The 18,666-nt window shown below is 40.5% G+C and overlaps 1 protein-coding gene across 2 annotated transcripts; it reads right to left on the bottom strand.

Annotated features, from left to right (window-relative positions):
• Window positions 1-1,587: 1,587 nt before the first annotated feature.
• GORASP2 (golgi reassembly stacking protein 2) lies at window positions 1,588-18,525 on the bottom strand. 2 transcript variants are annotated; one of them, XM_086751079.1, is made up of 10 exons: window positions 18,355-18,521; window positions 9,970-10,050; window positions 8,986-9,189; window positions 8,479-8,565; window positions 7,893-8,023; window positions 7,159-7,291; window positions 6,914-7,037; window positions 6,480-6,566; window positions 4,311-4,406; window positions 1,588-3,502 (listed from the first exon to the last, which is right to left on the bottom strand). In XM_086751079.1, the coding sequence occupies exons 1-10, from the start codon at window positions 18,415-18,417 to the stop codon at window positions 3,183-3,185; spliced, it is 1,326 nt and encodes a 441-aa protein (XP_086607205.1). In that variant the 5' UTR covers window positions 18,418-18,521; the 3' UTR covers window positions 1,588-3,182. The 2 variants fall into 2 exon arrangements, with proteins under 2 accessions (XP_086607205.1, XP_086607206.1); XM_086751080.1 differs by lacking the exon at window positions 1,588-3,502 and adding an exon at window positions 3,565-3,838 and having other exon boundaries at window positions 4,278-4,406; window positions 18,355-18,525.
• Between the last annotated feature and the right edge of the window lie 141 nt (window positions 18,526-18,666).

The raw sequence follows: 18,666 nt of genomic DNA, 5'->3' as shown, positions 1-18,666 counted from the left end.
CTTAAGCTCAGCCCATTTCTGCCTTCAGATCAGTTGGTTTTACAGTTATCTGTGATTCCTTAAAGTACCATCATTCCGCATCCAGCTGGCATCCATTTGACTACAGTTGCTGCTGAGCGGGGAACGGGAACCAACCAGCCACCCCCGTCGCTGAGCCTACTCCCGGCAATTCGGCAAAAAGAAACCATTGCACGCCATCTCGTGGCCCTATGCAGCTACTTCCCGGGAACAAATGTTGGACTTCCACTTGCGACAGGGAGGTTTAATATTGGACAGGACAGATTTAAAAGATGGCTGTCAAGGGCTCAGAAACAGCCCACTGCAGGACCCCACTACAGCTATGAAACGTTCACCGCTAACGCTTTGTCCACGCTCCTGCCTTGACCCTGCAGCCCGGGGAGCTGCTTCCTGGAGCAGCAGCAGAGCCCCCAGCTGCAAGATTCAGCATGAGCTCACAGCTTCTCCAGCAGAGCTGAGGAGACAGCCCTGCACTCCCACCATACACACCCCAGACCACCACTACCCCCAGAGCAGCCTTTGGCAGAGCAGGAACATGCCTCATTCATTTTACAGTATGGCACACACATGTTAATCATTCTTAATTATATACAAGGCTGGGGCTGTTCATGGTACAGCTGTCATCTTGTCTGCTGTCAGTACTTGTTAAAGAACTCCATGTGTCAACGTCTGAAATAAAGCTAATATGCCTATTCAGAACTGTTTATTAACAGCTGAATACATGAACTCATGGAAAGAAGGTTACAGCGGCTGTCAGTCCGTTGGTGTTTCTGAAGTCCTCATCCCTCCTCACTCTCTTTTTTTGGGGAAAAATAAGTCATTAAGAGACCCTTGCCAGAAGTGATTAAGGTAGAATTTCATTAAATCTAGTTGAGACAATTAAAAAATAGGGACAGAGTTGCAATGGTATGACTTCAAGGTTCTTGCTTCTATTTTAAGTGGTAAGTTTCTGACGTCTCAATGTTTATGACTTTTTAGCTGGGAGACTACAGCTTAAATTATGTACCATTGACTCATTGCCAAATTTGAGTCATGTTATCTTTAGCAGAACTGCTGTGGTTACACCTAAAATATTGCCGTACTTCCACTGCTCGCATACCTACCAAGAGGCTAGATCAGCAAAAGTCAGCAACAAGGGGCCTTAAAATAGCTAACAGAAGTGTATGACTTGAGACCAACCATCTTATTTTGTCTGCTACTAGAGACAACTGCACGACACTTATAAAATCTCAGTTTGCTGTTGGAAAGCACAGAAACATGTCAGCTAACCAGATGTTACTCTAAAGTACAGTACTGCAAGAACAACAACAACAAACACTCAAGGATTCTAGTTCAAAGCAGCTGATTACAATCAGCAATTACTCTAAATCTGGCCTGTGACAAAACTTATTTTTAAAAGTTTTTAAAATTTCTACTGTTCTTGAGATAGATAAGGAAAAGAATGATGATGACCACTCCAGCTGTGGAATCATGTAAGGAAGTTACAGGAAAGACTGTTAGACCTGTGAGCCTTGGTGAAGCTCAACAGTAAGAGACTTTCTCTATATACAGCAAAGAAGAGATGGAACATCCTTCTTCTCATGCCAAGGTTTAATTCTGAGATATGTGACACTGGATTTACAAAGGTAAATAAAAAATACATTCTGAGAAACAATGAGTCCCTCACTTAACAAGGCAGAGAGATTTCACACTCCAAGCAACTGAGAAAGGAAACCACTCAGTGTGAAACAAAGTATTTGGAGTCTGGCTTTGACACAACAGGGGATGAGGAAATGTGCAGTAGTGGTGCAGAGGAAAGAAATACTTCAGTGACAAAGATGAGACAGGAGAACAGCTATTGGATAAAGTTTCCACTTGAACTAAATATTTGAAAAATTATTATCAGCAGTTAGATGCAACTGCTATTCCAAACAGTGAGGAGGCACACTGCATTGCCAAAAGGGAGCATGTAGCTGTTGCAACAGACTTCAGCTCCAGCCTGCTGCTGCTATCGCTAGGGTCTGCACGTGCTTGTAGTAAACACGTATAAATGGAATCCCAGAAGTACAGAAGGACCAGAGTAGTACAGAAGAGTTGTCCACATCAACTGTACCTGATACCAGGAGTGAAGTCTATCACCTGGAGTACAGCGCACACATCAGTTTATACAAGTGTACAATCTACAGTTAATCTACAATTTTCATCCTGAACATCAATTTAAAAAGCCAAGCATGAATCATATGCAGGCAGATTTTATGACTCATTGCTGCAACGGATCTAACTGCTAGCGCTGATCCTGCCTGCCAGTAAGAAGTCTGGCATTCCCTCTTGGATCCATTGCTCTGGAGGGCAGCCCTTTCACGGATCTGTGCTAGAGAGAGCTGAGCTAAAAGCAGTTCAACGAGAGTTTAAGCATTAAACAAATGAATGTGCTATTTTGTCACACAAAGGATAAAATTCCAGGAATTTATTGCTGTATGTATGCTTAATCCATTAATTTGTCTTACAGTAGTCATGAAGTGCCAGATTGTGTGCTACATTTAACATTTCCTGTATTCCCTTCAAAATGCCATTTTACAGTGGGCGTAAAAAACAACGCAGCAGCAGTCACAAAACATGGCTTGAGCATCTCTCAAGAGCTTAAAAATAAAAGATTTGTGTACAAGCTGAATAACAAGATGTCAGTTAACAGGTCACTCAGCAATTTTAATAGAAATATCTTTAGGTGGAAGTTTTGCAGTGTTAAAATTTACAACTCAGACTAAACATTCTCATCCCCACTCTAGTAACAAGATACTTGCAAAGAACAAGAACTATGGTACGGAAATGTCACACGCAAGAACCGCTTCATTTCTATCAGAAGCAAAAATTGCTAATTATAAGCAAGGACAGGCCCAGCAGGCTAAGGCTGTCAGCCTATATTAAAAACATATACCTCCAAGTTTGGCAGTGGAATTCTATTTACCATCCTGATTTTTTTTTTTTTGGTTACATACAAGTACTCTTCCTCCCTCCCATCACACACACTTTATAAACCCCCTTTTATTTTTATTATACCTCCATATTATTTACAGGACTCCTAAAGATTAAGTACAAACTAGTATGAAATTAATGATGGTTTGCTCTTCAAATATATATCCCATGGCTAAATAAATACCAAGCCAATCCAACAGAGTGATCTAGAGTTATGATTCAGAACCTTGTGTGTCTGTGACTCCAGATGTTTTCTCATTAACCGCAGAGGACTCACTTGATCTGTCAACAATAGTTGCCTTAGAAGTTGGGGTAGCACTATCCAAGGTGAGCGTGGAGGTCTGTTCTACATTTACAGCAGTGCCAGGGTTGATGGAAAAGCTTCCAACTTGAGTAACGGAGGGAAGCAAATCTGTAGGCACTGTAGATGCCTCTGTGACCAAAGGAAGCAGAGGAACACATTTGGGTGGCATTGACAGAGGTGTTATTCCCACTAGATTCAGAGGTGGCAAGGAGGGAAGGGATGGTAAACCTAAGGAGAAATAAAAAAAAAAGAAAAGAAAAGAAATAAAAGGCAATGAGTTGTTGCATACCAGAGACATATCTGGAGAGATTCTCTGTTTGCTTAAACTTTTTACCTTCTCTGATCTCCTATTTATTCTTGGAGAGGAGGAAGCTTTTGGAACTTAGTGTCAGCATGATATACGTGCAGCACTGACTCAAGCAGCCTGGTTTCAAGCCTGATACTTTTCAGACTTCAGAACCGAAGAATCAGAATAAACTCAAGTTTTCTTCTACTTCCCTAGAGAACTAGGTATTTAATGCATTAATACCAATGATTAGATTTTTCTGGCTTTCACTGAACCTGCTAGAAACAAGAAGTTAAGAACCTTATTTCATGTAAGGTTGCAATTTCTTTTTGTTTGCTCCCTCTTTACCTTCAGCAGTTTTGTTTTATTCAAAATCATAAATCTAGTATTAGTTCATACTTTTTGCATTCAATCAGGGTGCTTCGATCTCCTCCTCTAGCATACAAGGAAACACCTCATATTTTCTTCTACCCATAAAGCTACGTACTTTCATTCTTGGCACAATCTCTTTTAAGATCATAAATCATGTAATATAAGATGAAACAACTAAATACAGACATAGGCGTAGAATTAGGTTACCTAAAGACATATTCCTTGTCTACCTAATCTGGACACTAACGTCAACTCCCATCTCAGGCAAACATCAATTTATCCTCTTCAGGACTCCACCAGATGGCTCTAAACAGCAGTGACAAGGATGATCAAGCAGAGACTCACTATTACAGTCTGTCAGTTCACAAAAGCACATACCAGGCTGTATGATTTCTGGAACGATGTGTGGTGCAGGTAAATTAAGCTTGGACAGATCGGTCAGGTTGGGAAGCCCTGCTGGTAATGGCATCAGACCTAAGAGAAAAGTGGAAAAGTTACAGCTGAAAACTTAGAATTGTTTTTTTCCTGACTGTTTCTGAGGTCTTATTGATTATTTGAAGTTATTTTATATTGCTTTACATCTTGATTATCATTTTTGCATATAAGAATGCAAATTCACCCGAGTTTCAGCTTTTAAGTTGCACTGTGAAAACAGATACCTATTGCAGGAAGTCCAGACCAGCAAATACATCATCCCAACCTTTCAGATTTTTCTGAGGAAAGTAGAATTTTATCTCAAGGAATTTGCAGGTTTGCATCCCAAGTTCAGCTTTTAGCAAAGGTAGCTATTTTACTGCAGCACTGTACTAGAAGCCCTCCGTTCCTAATTTGAATAGCAGAAGATAATAGTAGGAGGAAATACATAATATTTCTGATCTCTGATATTGATTACTCTTTTATTAGTCTTTTCTACTCAGTTCATAACTAGAGTTAAACACAAAAATATATTGAAAAGGTAAGCCAAACTAACTTTCAAAGTCAAAAATGACTGAAAATAGAAGAGAAACATATGATGAACACATATATGCAACATTTTTCTGCTCCTGACTTTCCTGTCTTAGAAGAGTTGCATTTCTGGGACAAGGGCTCTATTCCTACTTTGTGTTTAGCTCAGAGAAGGCTAATTCTGAAATAAACTGTTAATAGTACAGTAATAAGATGGAGAGAGGAAAAGTCTTAAAGCAAGGCCACTGTACACAGACTTTGATTAAAAACCAGTCATCTTTACCTATGTGAATTCATTACGCACAAAGGCTGACACAATCTGATTCAAAGAGCTTTCAGGTCAGCTACAAGCAACTTTGGTTGGAACGTTTTTTTTTTTTTTTTTAATCTGAAAAAAAGCTGAACTTCACACAAATTCACTCAAATTTTAAATCTCCCATATATTTAATACTTACAATTTCACCAGTATGGCCATGCAAATTGTAAGAAATAGTACAATAGCTTTCAAAAAAAACCCCAATTATACTATTCAGAGAACAAGGTGAAAGGAAAATTCTTATTTGCACATTTTGGAGAAGGGGTGGACAGGGGGCTATGGAAGAAGAGGACATTAACAGAAGCTGAATTTCTTAGTAGTTTGCTATTTTATCTAACCAGTACAAGATTAAAGTTCTCTGCCCTTGTATGCACGCACTTAGCTCTACTACACACTTTTTCTACGTTAGAGAGCATACTGCTAAGCATTACTTAAAACTTTCAGACACATCTTTATCTACTCGTCTCATAACATACAAAACATAAAATACAACTCCTCCAGTGTTTTGGAATGCACAATTGAGTCCTGTACCAGTGCACCAATTACACAGCAAAATCCTATGCAATCCTCATCTTACCCACTGAGAATAATTCTGTAATACTAGAGCTTGAAATGTTCATTATTATCAGGAAATAATGCACACCACTTTGTAGACAGACTCTTACTTTTGTTATACCAGTTTAAATTACTAAATGATTCAGAAACAGTAACTACAACATACCACTCTATATTGTTAGCCCTCTATTTAAATTAGGAAGAACGATCAAGCTGAGTACTAAGAGTTTCCTAAAACTGAGGGTTTATGGGTGAAAAGAACGCAGAAAGAGGCAAGACATGCCTTCTCAGATCTTTCTTCTGTCATGATGTTCGAGTGCAAATGACAAACTGCAAACTGTGAAACTATTCGCTGAAGTGCTTTGCAACATGAAATCTATGAACTATGGAAAGTAACAACATATCACCTCAAGAAATGTTGCAAATAGCAAAGCTAATACCTTCCTAAGAAGTCTTGAACGCTGCATCTATTGTGCAGGGGGTCCTAAAAGGTAAATGATTGTAAACTTTGTTGCCAACTCAGTCCTCTGTGCTACAGATATGCTGTGCACGTGCACAAACAAAGTCTTAACATTGTAGAGGTTCCACAGAGATCTTTAACACGAAATGTGCAAGTTGTATGAAGTTATACCCTCCTGCCTCCCTAAAAGCAGTGGAAAAAGACAGCTCTGTCCCCTTGCTCCCTTAAGATTTTTGTTTCAGAAATGTTTTAAGAAATTTTACCTACTCACCTGGTAATGTAGTTGCTGGGTTAACTGGTGGCACAGAGGTAAGGGACTGACTGACTTGTGGTGGTAATAACGGAACTGTTGGAACACCTGGTGGAGTGCACAGGAAAACTACATGAACTCTAAGCATACATTTCAGTTCCCTTTCTCAAGCAGTACAAATAAATAATTGCTCACATGAGAATTACTATTTGCCTTAACCATAAAATGTTGATGAAGAAAAATAGTATTCTAAATATTCTGATATAAGTTGTTTGCAATTATTTTGTGAGCAAGTAGGGCACAATTACAGTACTCTAGTCTTTGTTCTTGAGAAAAGTTTGGGGAAGAGAAAATTTTATTTTCTTCTGCATTCTACTAAATTGATAGAAACATCTCGGAATGCAAAAAAGACAGAAAATCCATTCATTTCAGAAGTGAGTTACTTCCATACTAACCTGTACTGAGAACACTACTGACAGTAGTTGAGGGTGAACTAATTGAAAGTCCTGAAAGACTCTGTTCAAGGCCTGCTGACCCAGGGGGTAATGTGGCTGAGGGATTAACTGATGACAGCTGAACCTTATTGAAATGAAAAAAGTTACTTGATTAGGGTTTGTTTCCACAAGGACCAATAGAAGCAGAAAAGCAATATAGTATCACAATCCATTTTTACCAAGCCAAAGAAGTGACTGCAACTTACCTCTGTGAAGCCATCTTTAAGGGGACTGAGAGATGCACTAGGCAACTGTCCAGGAAGAGAAATTTTCTTTCCCTCCTCAAATGGACGCGTAGGTATCCTATGCAAATATCCATAACCAATGCCACATCCCAGGCTTTTAAAATACAAATATGTAGAAGTCAGTGAAGTGACTTTACAACTACAGACTACATAGCAAGCAATGTATACATTATTCAAGATGCCAACAAGTTTCAAGATAACCTCCGTACAACTTTTCCCTCCTCCCCCAAAATGTTGTCTTATTTTCAATGGAGAAACAATGAGACAACTGAAAGGAAATTCTGTAGCTTTTAGCAATAAACACTTAGCACAAAAAAAAAGTAATTGTTATTTAAACCAAGCAGCTATGTCAGGTACACAGCTTGGAATTCAACCCACAGTTGTTATTTGCAGCCCTCTGTTCTGGCTAGTGCACAACAGTTCAAGAATATACTACAGCCTAATGACTATTCGAAGTCTACTGCAGAAAGCAACCACTGCACTTTGTGCATTTTTGCACTCGCCAATTTACTGTGTAAATACATCCTCCCCCATCAATAATGAAATCAGAATTTCAAGTAAATATATAATTTATTATAGCAAAGAAGCCTTGGACATAACACTTTTCCTGCCTTTGTAGAAAACTTAAGCAAGCAGCTTTTAGGCTAGTGCTGTAAGAAAGCTGTCTCATCGCCCTTAACACATTGTCTCCTTACCTGCCTTCTCCACCCCAGGCAGAATTTGGAGTAATCACCACTTCCCGACAGTTGTCTGTGTCTGTGTTGTATACATAAAGTTTTAATGGCTTTGCTTCATGTGTTTCAATAAGGGAAAAGAGATCTTCAGACTGGAAAAGGATAAAAATGAATAAGGGCTTTCTTGTCCTTATTTTATAATTTGATATTAGAACGATCACGTTCCTAGTCCTAACTTGCTGTCACAGAACCTGGCAACTGCTACGTTGCAGTGCTGCTGCAAGGCCAACTTTAATATATGCTTTGCTACTGCAACTCAGAAGACACATGGCACAACCTGGATTTGAAGTCCGCTATTTGAAATATTAACATTAGAGTACAAAAAAAGTTTCAAATCTGACTCCATGGAGATACTTGGGAGCAGTTTTCATTTCCAGAATTGCATTTAAGCACAAAAAAAGAGGCACCATGCCAGAGCTCCTTCCTCTTTGCATTAACTAACTTCCATTAGCACTGAACAGAGGCAGAACCAGGGATGTTTCAAACTGCCCTAGTACAATTGTTTTTAGTTAAAAAAAAATTCAAAGTCTTACTTTTATATACTTACCTCATTCATGACAGTATCTGCTCCAATGATATAGTCACTATGAGGTCTAAGTCCAGCTAACGCAGCAGGAGAATTCGGTTCCACTTCCTGGTTTTGAGATGGAAAGTTACAAAACACGATGTAACTGTCAGGGTGCAGCAGAACAGCTAGATGTGCACTTCACACACATTTTCAGTTAGATAGACAAACTGGTCCAGTTTTCAACACGATTAGTAAAACAGTCACTGAACTAGTGAAACAGTGGCTACATGACAGTTTCTCTCGATACCATTACAAGGAGCTCTAAGCGTTGTACAAAACCACTGATTTAAATACAAGATTTGATAATATATTCATAGACACAGAGTTCCAGTTCAAAAGTCTTTCCAAATCCAGAATCAACAAAGAGAAAACAGACCAATTTGATCTCATGGCTTGTGTACCCCCTTGCAAGTTACTTTTCAGTAAACAGAAGAAAAGTTTAACAGTAAGCAACAGTCAGAAAAATACTTTGAAGTTCATACATACCAAAACATGCCACACGTTTTCATTGGCCCCATCAAAGCTGCAGAAACGAATGCTCACTCCCAGCAGGCCCTGTCCACCCCACATGTTGCTGGGGGTCACGGACGTTTCTCTCAGTTCCAGCGTTTTGCTACTGTACACCAGCATTTTTACAGGTTTTTCAACATTTGCTTTCAATAGGTCCTTGAGAGTGTCATTGTCTTTATTCTGCAAATGTTCAAACAAGAGCTTGGTTTAGTGTTTAACACATCAATCATCCAGTTCTATAGCACCACTTTTGTACTATACAGGTCCTGAGAACACTGTGCGTTATCAGAGTATGTACCTACAGCTATTCTACTGCAAGCTTCCAGTCCCTTCACAATTCTAGAATACAACTTTGCAGAAGAATCTAGGAGTTCAGGTTTTCAACCTGGGAAAACAGGTCACGCTTTCCAAACTTGAAAGGACTTTAATTAAACCTGTGCTACAATGTGCCTTGTAGCTTTTCAGAGGCTTTCTTTGAATCCAGCTGTACCGGTGGAAGAGCTTACCCACAGCTGTTCTTTTCCACTGCTATGATGGGTTTGTTGTCTCACTATGATTCCTGCCCAGCTAACAGCTTTGACAACAGTTCTTCCAACCAATCTGTTTTGACCGAAATGAGTTTGCAAGTTCTCATGCAGGCGATTTTACAGACAGAGCCAGTGGGGCACTAATACAAGCAGCTAGTGGTGGATCAGTAGGTAGTGCTATCTTCTGCTGGCACAGGTGCCTGCAGAAAGCACGTCTGCCTGTCTGCATCCTTATTCTCCAGCTAAATTTTTGATAGAATTACAGCTACATGGTGAACGAAATGAATTTCTGATGCAGTTAGGCTTTCTCATTTTAAACTATGGAGAAATATTTTATATAGATTTAAATAAAACAAAAGCATTCATTTACCTATAAAATAATATTCTCAACACATTGTTTATATTCAGAGTCACAAAACAGCAACACACTTACCAATCTTGAGCCGTTAATGGACACAATAAAATCAAAGAATGGCTCCAATCCTGCTCTATGGCCCGGTGAGTTTTCTTGTACCTAACAAAGTTAAACAAGAATTTAGCAGAAGTGTACCAAAGCTGATTCACAGATTAGATTTATATTTCTACTGTGCAAACTATACTTCTAGAAGCTATTGATGTTGGTATGTATGATTTTTAAAGATACAAATATAATATTTTGGAAAAAATAACCCCTTAAAAAAAAAATCACAAAAAATCCCACACATTTAAAAGGCATCAGTCATTTATAAATTATTGAGGAATGACACAACAGTAGCCACTCCCTGGGACAAGCACTGCTTAACACCTGCAGCAGATAAACTGTAGATATTTATTTAAATAAAGGAGATTACAGTCAAAGGATAAGCTTAATGAATTCAGAAAAAGTTAGTTAAAAAGCAGTATCTTTCCACAGAAGTACCAACACCGGACCTTGCTTTTTATCTTACGCTTACTGGAGGAAAAAGAGAGTCACATCTATGTAAGCATGGGTTGTCATCTCATGATTAAACCTCACCTGCTGATATTCTTGAGATAAAGGCATCTATAGAACCAGTGACTCATTAGCACACCAACAAGCTACAACAAAAGGGATATGTGCCATTTTGCAGCCATGGCAGCTGAAATAACTCAGCCACTCCAGTAGAAGTCCTAAGTATTGGATACACATTGCTCCCAGAAGCTTAAAGTATGCTTTTAATCCCAAACGGAGTAACTAAGAGATATTCTGCCATTGGTGTTTTTTCACCATTACACACATTGCTCACGACAAAAGTAACTCCAATATGGCTATCGAATTTTTCCTACAGCCTTCGCAGAAAAGAATATCTTTATTTGTAAGCTCATTCATTTTATCCACTGGCTTTTTCTTCTCTGTGCTACATTCATCTTCCAAAAAGATCTAAAAAGCGTTACACCTTACAGTGTGGCTTCTTATATTATGTGTTGTTCCATCTGACAGAACTGGTACAAATCTGACAGTTTGTTCGACACTGGTATGATTCTGCAGGAATTGAGTTTTCTTAATATGACTCATCTAGAACAAAGTATTCTAATATGGAAAAAAATAAGCTTGATTACTACTAAAACTGTGCTCTTAGAGTCTATTTATTTCTGCCCAACACATGCACAAAATCAGAGCTTGGAAAAAATTCAGATTACTTGTAGATAGCTTTCTGAAACAGATGCCAGAAGCTTAGAATGTTAGTGTCACATAACCTAAGCATTCATTAAAGAAAAAAAAAATAAATCTGTAATCAGTAGTTCCAGTGTCATACCATGAACACTAATTGCTGTCCAAGATTTGTAAAGCATTAAAAAAAAAAAAAAAAAAAAAAACAACCCAAAAACAACAACATATTATCCCAAAGTCATAAAAATCACTGGGGCAACAATAACATCCCCAAATACCACACTTATAATTTCTAAGTAGAACTTGAAGGGTGTCTACAGAAGTATCTCTTCAAAATGCCCACATGCTCCTTGAAAATAACTTCCTACAACTGGGGTTACAGATACTCCCCCTACGTGCCAAGCATAAACTGTATGGAATCACAGCTCTCAATCACCACAGTAATTTGCAGTCCCACTAACTAGATCCAAACTATTGCCTCTGTGTTACTTATTCAAACTGTTGGTTCAAGATGCCTCTCTCCAAGAATAACTAGAGATCAGGTAGCAAGCTGTGCACTAGGTAACAGGGTAAAAGCACAAGTTAAGCTTCATATAGCAAACCCTCTGACAATAGCTGCATAGAAACTTCTGGGCACATTGCGGATGTTGCTTTGACATTAGTGGACTGTTCCTAGAGCTTATTTTTAACTTTAGATATTGAAACATTCAATAGTATAGAGCTACCTCAGAACAGCCTCCACAAACAGAAATTTTAGCTTATCAGAAAAGCCACAGAGAGGCTAAAATACACTATACAAACTGTTCTTCTCAAACGTAGACAGTGTTGGGTACTCAAGGCCTTCCTTCCAAAGAAAATTTAAATGAACAGCTTAATGAAAGCAGAATTAAAGAACTCTGGTTTCCTATGGACATGGTCCATAATTGCATTCTCAGGCTTAAAAATTTCTATTGTAATTAAGTCATTCAAAACATCCTCTCCTCTGATGTCGTTTTTCTACTAGCGAACGTGGGAGGAGCTTGTGCTGTTTGTTGCTCTTCCCTCAGCTTAGGAAGGTGACATGACAATACTGTAATAGCCTCCCTCTCATTCCACCATTTATTGCATGCAATGTATAAGAACTTATATTTCCTGTTTTTAATGAGTCTGACATAAAGGCTTTATACCAAAATGAAATCAGCAGATGGTTTCAGAAGTTATTGGGAAAATAAGAATTTTAAAGACAGAACATGTATGTCTTTAACATGTCATCATTAAAAATCAGTAACTCCAGCTGACAGATTTCAGATAACACATCAGATTGTTAGGACTGGATATATGTCATGGCCTTGAAATTATGAAAAGTCAGACTTCATTCAGCCAGTGGGACAGCTGCAAAAGCAGTCTTGGCATGGGCTACTCTTTATACAGAGATTTTCCTCCATTTCCAAATGAATTTCTTAACAATCAACAAAAGCCCTATACCCTGATACAATTTCCCTCCCCCATAACCACCAACAGATTACATCCTGAACACTGTGAACCAACAGTGACCCGTATTCAATAAAATAATCTTTAAAAATGAGAAGGAGCATCTACAATAAATGAGAATTACATACATTCAGCACCCATCAGTGTCAAGCTCACTGACACCTGGGATGTATAAATTTGGTATTTTAAGTAAATTATTTATAGTCTGCTCCAAACTGATGAAAGGACTGAGAGAGTGTCCATGTTCCAAATGATTAGTGTGCAGAAAGTAACTTCAGATGTTGAACACCTTCCCCCAAATCCACCAGAATCCTAAACACCTCTGTATGGTTTGTTTCTAAGCGGGCATAGAAAAACTACCAGGAATCTGTATCTAAAAGAAAGCAAGCTCTTATAGTTGCATCAATCACACATGCACCTCAGAGGCATGTAGCTGCATCCCTTCTGTCATCACAATTCCTCACGCTGCCGTGCACAGGCTCAGTTACAAAAAGTTTCCTATTTCCCTAGCTTGTTTGGGCCCAATGCCACTGACTGAAAAGCATTTTTATGCCTGACAGTCCCAGAAATGCAAAACAGAAGTGTTGAGTTCATTCCACATGAAGCGTCTCATCCTTAGAGTAGCGACATACTCAGCCCTGCACAACAATCACACTGACTCCATACAGTTTTTATGTTGCACCACCGTATTTTCCGCCAGCTACATGCACAATTCATCACCACCGTGCAGTGTCAAACGCACAACACAGCTCTCTGCTCAAAGCTCTGTGGCTGGGGTTCTCTTCCAGCAGCTACAGCAACAAAGAATAACCAGGGACCTTAAGAAATACAAGGGCACAAAAGCCTTCTTATCAATGATGGAAATAAAGATTCCATGTATACATACCTAAACTCTAAGCCTCCTGGGCAACCTGGCTTTGTGCAGCTTTGCCGTATGCCCCAAGTAAGTATTCGGTAACTTGCCTTTGTAATCGAATAAGGACTGAGAAACAGTCAAGTAATACCACTTACAACAGATGCCACTGCAGGCAAGATACCATCCACGGCAGCTTGGGAAGCCTAATTCTCTCGAAGCCAGCTGTTATTTCTGACATAAGTTACAGACACCTGTGGGTAAATGCCATGGCTTTCCAACAGTAGAGAGAAACAGTGGAACAGACTACCCAGAGAAGCTGTGGAACTGCCACCACTGGAGCTTTTTAAGAGCAAGCAAAGAAAATCTCTATCAAGAATGCTGAATGTCAGAAGGCAGAAAAGGGCTGTATGGTTCTTTCAGTCTCGTACAATGCTGCAGGAGTTCAGTTTCTCACTGAGATGGCAGCAGCCGGGCAGCAGGGCTGCTGAGCACACGGATTACACACCAATTATTCCACTTTTAATTCACTGTCAGGAATTAAACAGGGAAAAAGGTTTCAAGGTCAAGACACTAATTTTAACCTGCATTACCAAAAAAGACTTTTTTTTTTTGTAAACTACATGAAGTTTCTCTTTGCTGAACACTTTTCCCAACACTATTACTCTATGCCTACAGAGTATATATTGTACATTACACATTATAATAAGGCTGCCCAGCAACACAATGGTCACAGATTTAAGCCCCAAGCAAGCAATGCTACAGTAAATGGAATCAAGCATGGAAACACTGATTTTCAGAGGCAGATAAAGGCTCTCACCACTTCTGAAAGTCAGATAACTTATTCTAGTGCCCACTTAAACTTTCAGAAGCTTAGCTTCAAGCACTGAATGCACAACTGTCAATGGGCAGAAGCTCTGAAACTTTTTCTCTCCCCACAAAAGAAATGCTTCCTAGTATTTACTTTATTACAAAAAAAAAATGCTGAAATAATTTTAGTTCTTCCACTCACTCTGTAATTCTTACAAAATTTAATTATGTGTTGCCTATAAGCAATTCCTGTTACGTCTCACTGAATCTATTTTATTTCTGTCAGCTATTTTAACACCTTACATGTTATAACTGTATTGAATTTCCTTATGAAACACCCAGTTTTCAAGAGAAAAAGCTTTATAAGCTTTTTTAAGAAAACAGATTCCCTATACATAGCATCAAATTTTGGTTTAGCCCAGAGAATTTAACTCAAGCTTTCAAAATGTGAGCCTCTTAAAAAGTCAGTCATCCGTTTATGGCAACGTGTTTGTATCTCTACAACAATAAACCAAAGCACTCAAGTAAAAGTTAAAAATCTAAAACTTTAGGCACGGCTGTTCAGTATCTTTAGGCAGAACAGCACATAACACAGTAGCATACAAGTCTCTTGCAGATACAAATTCTTACACGATCTATCAGTTGAAGAAATTGTCAAGTCATTACAATAGCCTGGACAAACTACACCAGTTTCACATTGCTGAACAAGGAAGTTATTCCAATTTTTTTTTTCATTCTGTTTTTAAGAGCAGAAACAAATGCATACTGAGCAATACATAGCATCAGATGGTTGCTCTAATCAGCCGCATAACTTACATTAAAGGAAGCTTATGGAGGAGAAAATAAAGAATGGATAAAACTCCTAGAGGTAAATAGCATTGCATGCTACCAGCCTGAGAGGTATTAATTAAAAGAAAGATTTATGAGGACATTACATGAATCAGTAAATGGAAGACTAACAGCAAAAGCACATAGGATGAATAAAAATGTATTCCAAATAATAGTTTCAATCAAATGACTGATTATTAGGTCTACCTATGAAGAGACTAGGGCAACAAAACAGTTTGTAAATTTCTCTCCCTGAAGTAAAAAAAAAAAAAAAAAAAAAAGCTTTATTTCAATGTCTAAAAACTTCAGCAGTGCAATCCACAGCAACTTTTCCTCTCAAGTATGCATGTGATAAAATCACTTTCCTTCAACAGTGCTTCAGTCCTGGAGTGTTCCTATTTCCTGTTACAAGAGCCCTGACAATAAAGCTCACAATGAAAGTGATATGGCACTGAATATTAGCAGGACCAGCCAGAAAGATTTAAGTAATTTGCAAAAATTATGTCAGAAATTCATTATGGTATTGTTCACTTGCTGTATCTATTTCAACTCCCATTTGAAGCGAGCAGAACAAGAGACTTGCTACCAGTTTTGTAGGGAGGCAGGGTGTACAAGCTAAAAGTCTCATTGTAAGAAAGAGTCTCAGTTTGCTCATCCCGCTGGCAACTTGTACTTGGCTCCTATGGTCACTCTGAACAACGTTAATTCATTTGTTTCATGGCCTTTTAACACACATTTTTCATTTATCTGCCCTACCCAAACAAATTCTTCCAATAATTGAAAAGATTTTCTCACATTTCTCTAGTTTTCCAGCAAGTAACGAGGTCTTAAAAATGACCACTACGTACCATTTACAGAAGTTTGGCGTTATCAAAGAAATTTGACCTTATCTGAATTAGATCTGTAATAGTAAACGACTATTGCCATTTTCCTTTTACCATTCTCATCATCTGATTAAAATATTGCACTCAGAAAGAAAGTCTACTTGAGAACAAATTAGAAGAAAATAGCAGTATTGTTCAACCCCAAGTTCTACCAAAGGTCGGTCCATGCAGACAGAGCACTTGTGCAGAGCTCCTCTAACAGTGTGAGCTGAACATGGCTGTCTTTAACAAACTTACCAAAGAATACCAACTGGAAAATTAAACTTGGAAAAACTATAGAGGAAAATTCTAGTCACTTGTATGCCACACACATTTCATTATAAACATTCCAAATTACAACTGTGAAACTTCAGAATGTTTCTCTAATCTGGATCTACACTCCCAACTACATATAAGCACTGTTAGACCAAGATCATGATGCAATTTAAGATGCCTGTCCACAGGAAAAAAAAAAAAAAAATTGCTAATTGTTGTGGCATCTGAAGGTATCAGCAAGAAGATAAAGCAGTGAAAAAAACAGAGACAACAGCCTGTTTAAGACAGCAGACAGGTCCTTTCCTGCATTTAATGTAAATATGGCTGTCTTCTCAGAAATAAATTTCTTTAATCTGTACCTACATTTACAAAGACTGGCAAACACTGCCACTTCAAATCATACCAAAAACTTTACAACCAAAAGGTGCCAGATTCAAGCAAGACTACAAGAAAAAAAATAGTAGATTATACTTCTTAAGAGATGCATCCCAATGTACTAACGTGCTTTAATCAAACAGCATGAACTGATGAATCTGACATAACTGATATTCTAACCGCAGAATATTTACTGATTTTACAACCCTTAAAACCAGAAAGGATATGATATTTATATTTATGCTATAGTATGCTAAAAAGGAAAAAGAAAAAGTCTACCACTTTTACCAAACTGCAAAAGTGTTTTTTTTTTTCTGGGGGAAAAGACAAAATTGATTGTTACATATTAGTAACAATAAAAGGGAGAAACAAAGACCACCATGACTTTAGCCTATAGGTAAATTTTAATAGATGAATGTTTGGATTTGATCAGAACATCAATGTTTGCTTCTCAAAAACATTATGTAGCATTTTTTAACACTTGAAAGATGACCTCTGTTCTTTTTTTCACTATGGTATTCTACCTATAGTTGTAGCTCACCGCTAGCAAGCTACACCAAGTAAGGAAGTACTAATTCACGTGGGTTGAGGTCTTGTGCTCTTTCATATGCCTAAAACGTGGGGCTAGCTCTAGACAGAGAGCTGGGCTGAGAAGGTCCGATGCCAACAAAAAACCAGCCCAGCACGGTGCATACAGTAAGGGTACTGAGGCTCTAGCCACAGTGCCAAAAGTGCTACCGTGTGGGCAAGGGTATTGGTAACTCCAGCAAAGTCACTGTATCGCCCCGCACATCAGACTCAAGGACACAACCCAGGTACCACTCTGCTCACTGAACATGAAACACATGCTAAAGGACCGTCTTCTGAAAGGCTGCTCACAACACGCTTAATGCAGCCTACCAAAACATTTTGTGGCACACAAACCCCAAATTCTGTGGCTATGCAACTATGAAAAATAGCAACATTACCGTCATGAATGTCGGAGAGAAACTGTGGTGGGCATGACGCCTGTCATTTAAAGGCCGCGATCTAGCAGCCCTGGAATCACTCTCAGGGGTGAAGCAGCTACAGCTCAGATCACGATGCAACGATCAAGATAAAGCCTGACGTGTTACCCAAGCCGGGCACCTGAAGGGTCGCAGATCTGACACTGCAGTTTGAACCCGTGCAAGCCGGAGTGCTAACAGCGTTTCCTATGGGAGCAGCACCCTGTGTCCTCGCGGGCTGCCCAAAAAGCAGCACCACCGCCCACGCACGGTCCCTCCCGGCCTGTTCACCAGCTGGGGCGCAGCCTGACGGTACGGCCCAGGCCGCCCAGTTCTCTCCAGCCCGGGAGAGGCCGCTCGGAGCCGCCCGGGTGGGCGCCGCGGGCCAGGACAGGGCGCAGGCGGCTCCGCGCGGCTGAGGCGAAGCCGCGGGCAGCGGCAGCACGGAGCCGAGCCCTTCTGGCGGGGCGCCCGGAGAAGGGGCAGCTCGATTCCCGCTCCTCGGGGAAAGAGAACCGGCAGCGCGGACCCCGCCGCGGATTTCACCGCTGCCGCGGCGGAGGGTCGGCCACAGGCACCGGGAGCCCCGGCCGCCGCCGCTGCCCAAGAGCCTCCCCGCCGGGCGGGCAGCGCGGCGCCCGGGCAGGGGAGCCCCTCGGGCCGCTCGACGGAGAGGCCGCCGGGCCCAAGGGCCGTCGCCGGCCCGAAGACCGCCCTAACGGCGCGCCCGCCTGCCCGCCGCGCTCACCCGCAGGACGTGGTAGCCCTCGGTGCCCCCGCCGGGGATCTCGACGCTCTGCGAGGCGCCCATGGCCGGGGGCGGGCGGCGGCGCTGCTCCCGCACAAAGCCCCGCGCACCAGGGACGTGGCACCCGCTCGCGCCCTCCCCCCGCCGCGGGAGGGGCGGGCCCAGGCCGCGCCGCCGCAGCCAGCGCGCGACGCAGCGCCCCCTGCCGGGCACGCCCGCCGCTGACGGGAGGGGGAGGTGGAGGCCGTACGGTGGCCGCCCTAGGACAAACCTCACCTGCCCAGCCCTCGCGGGGGCGGAAGTCGTACGGTG

The sequence above is a fragment of the Chlamydotis macqueenii genome, chromosome 6, assembly GCF_036417535.1.
Source record: "Chlamydotis macqueenii isolate bChlMac1 chromosome 6, bChlMac1.mat, whole genome shotgun sequence".
NCBI classification, from domain to species: domain Eukaryota; kingdom Metazoa; phylum Chordata; class Aves; order Otidiformes; family Otididae; genus Chlamydotis; species Chlamydotis macqueenii.
This window is presented reverse-complemented; position numbering and strand designations above follow the sequence as displayed.

What these genes read in the sequence shown, in the direction of transcription:
- GORASP2 (XM_086751079.1), bottom strand. Translation starts at nt 18,417, where the DNA reads ATGGGCGCCTCGCAGAGCGTCGAGATCCCCGGCGGGGGCACCGAGGGC. An exon ending in GCCTGGGGTGGAGAAGGCAG is followed by an intron (nt 7,292 to 7,892) that starts GTAAGGAGACAA and finishes GTATTTTAAAAG; the next exon opens with CCTGGGATGTGGCATTGGTT. An exon ending in CAGTAGTGTTCTCAGTACAG is followed by an intron (nt 6,567 to 6,913) that starts GTTAGTATGGAA and finishes GCACTCCACCAG; the next exon opens with GTGTTCCAACAGTTCCGTTA.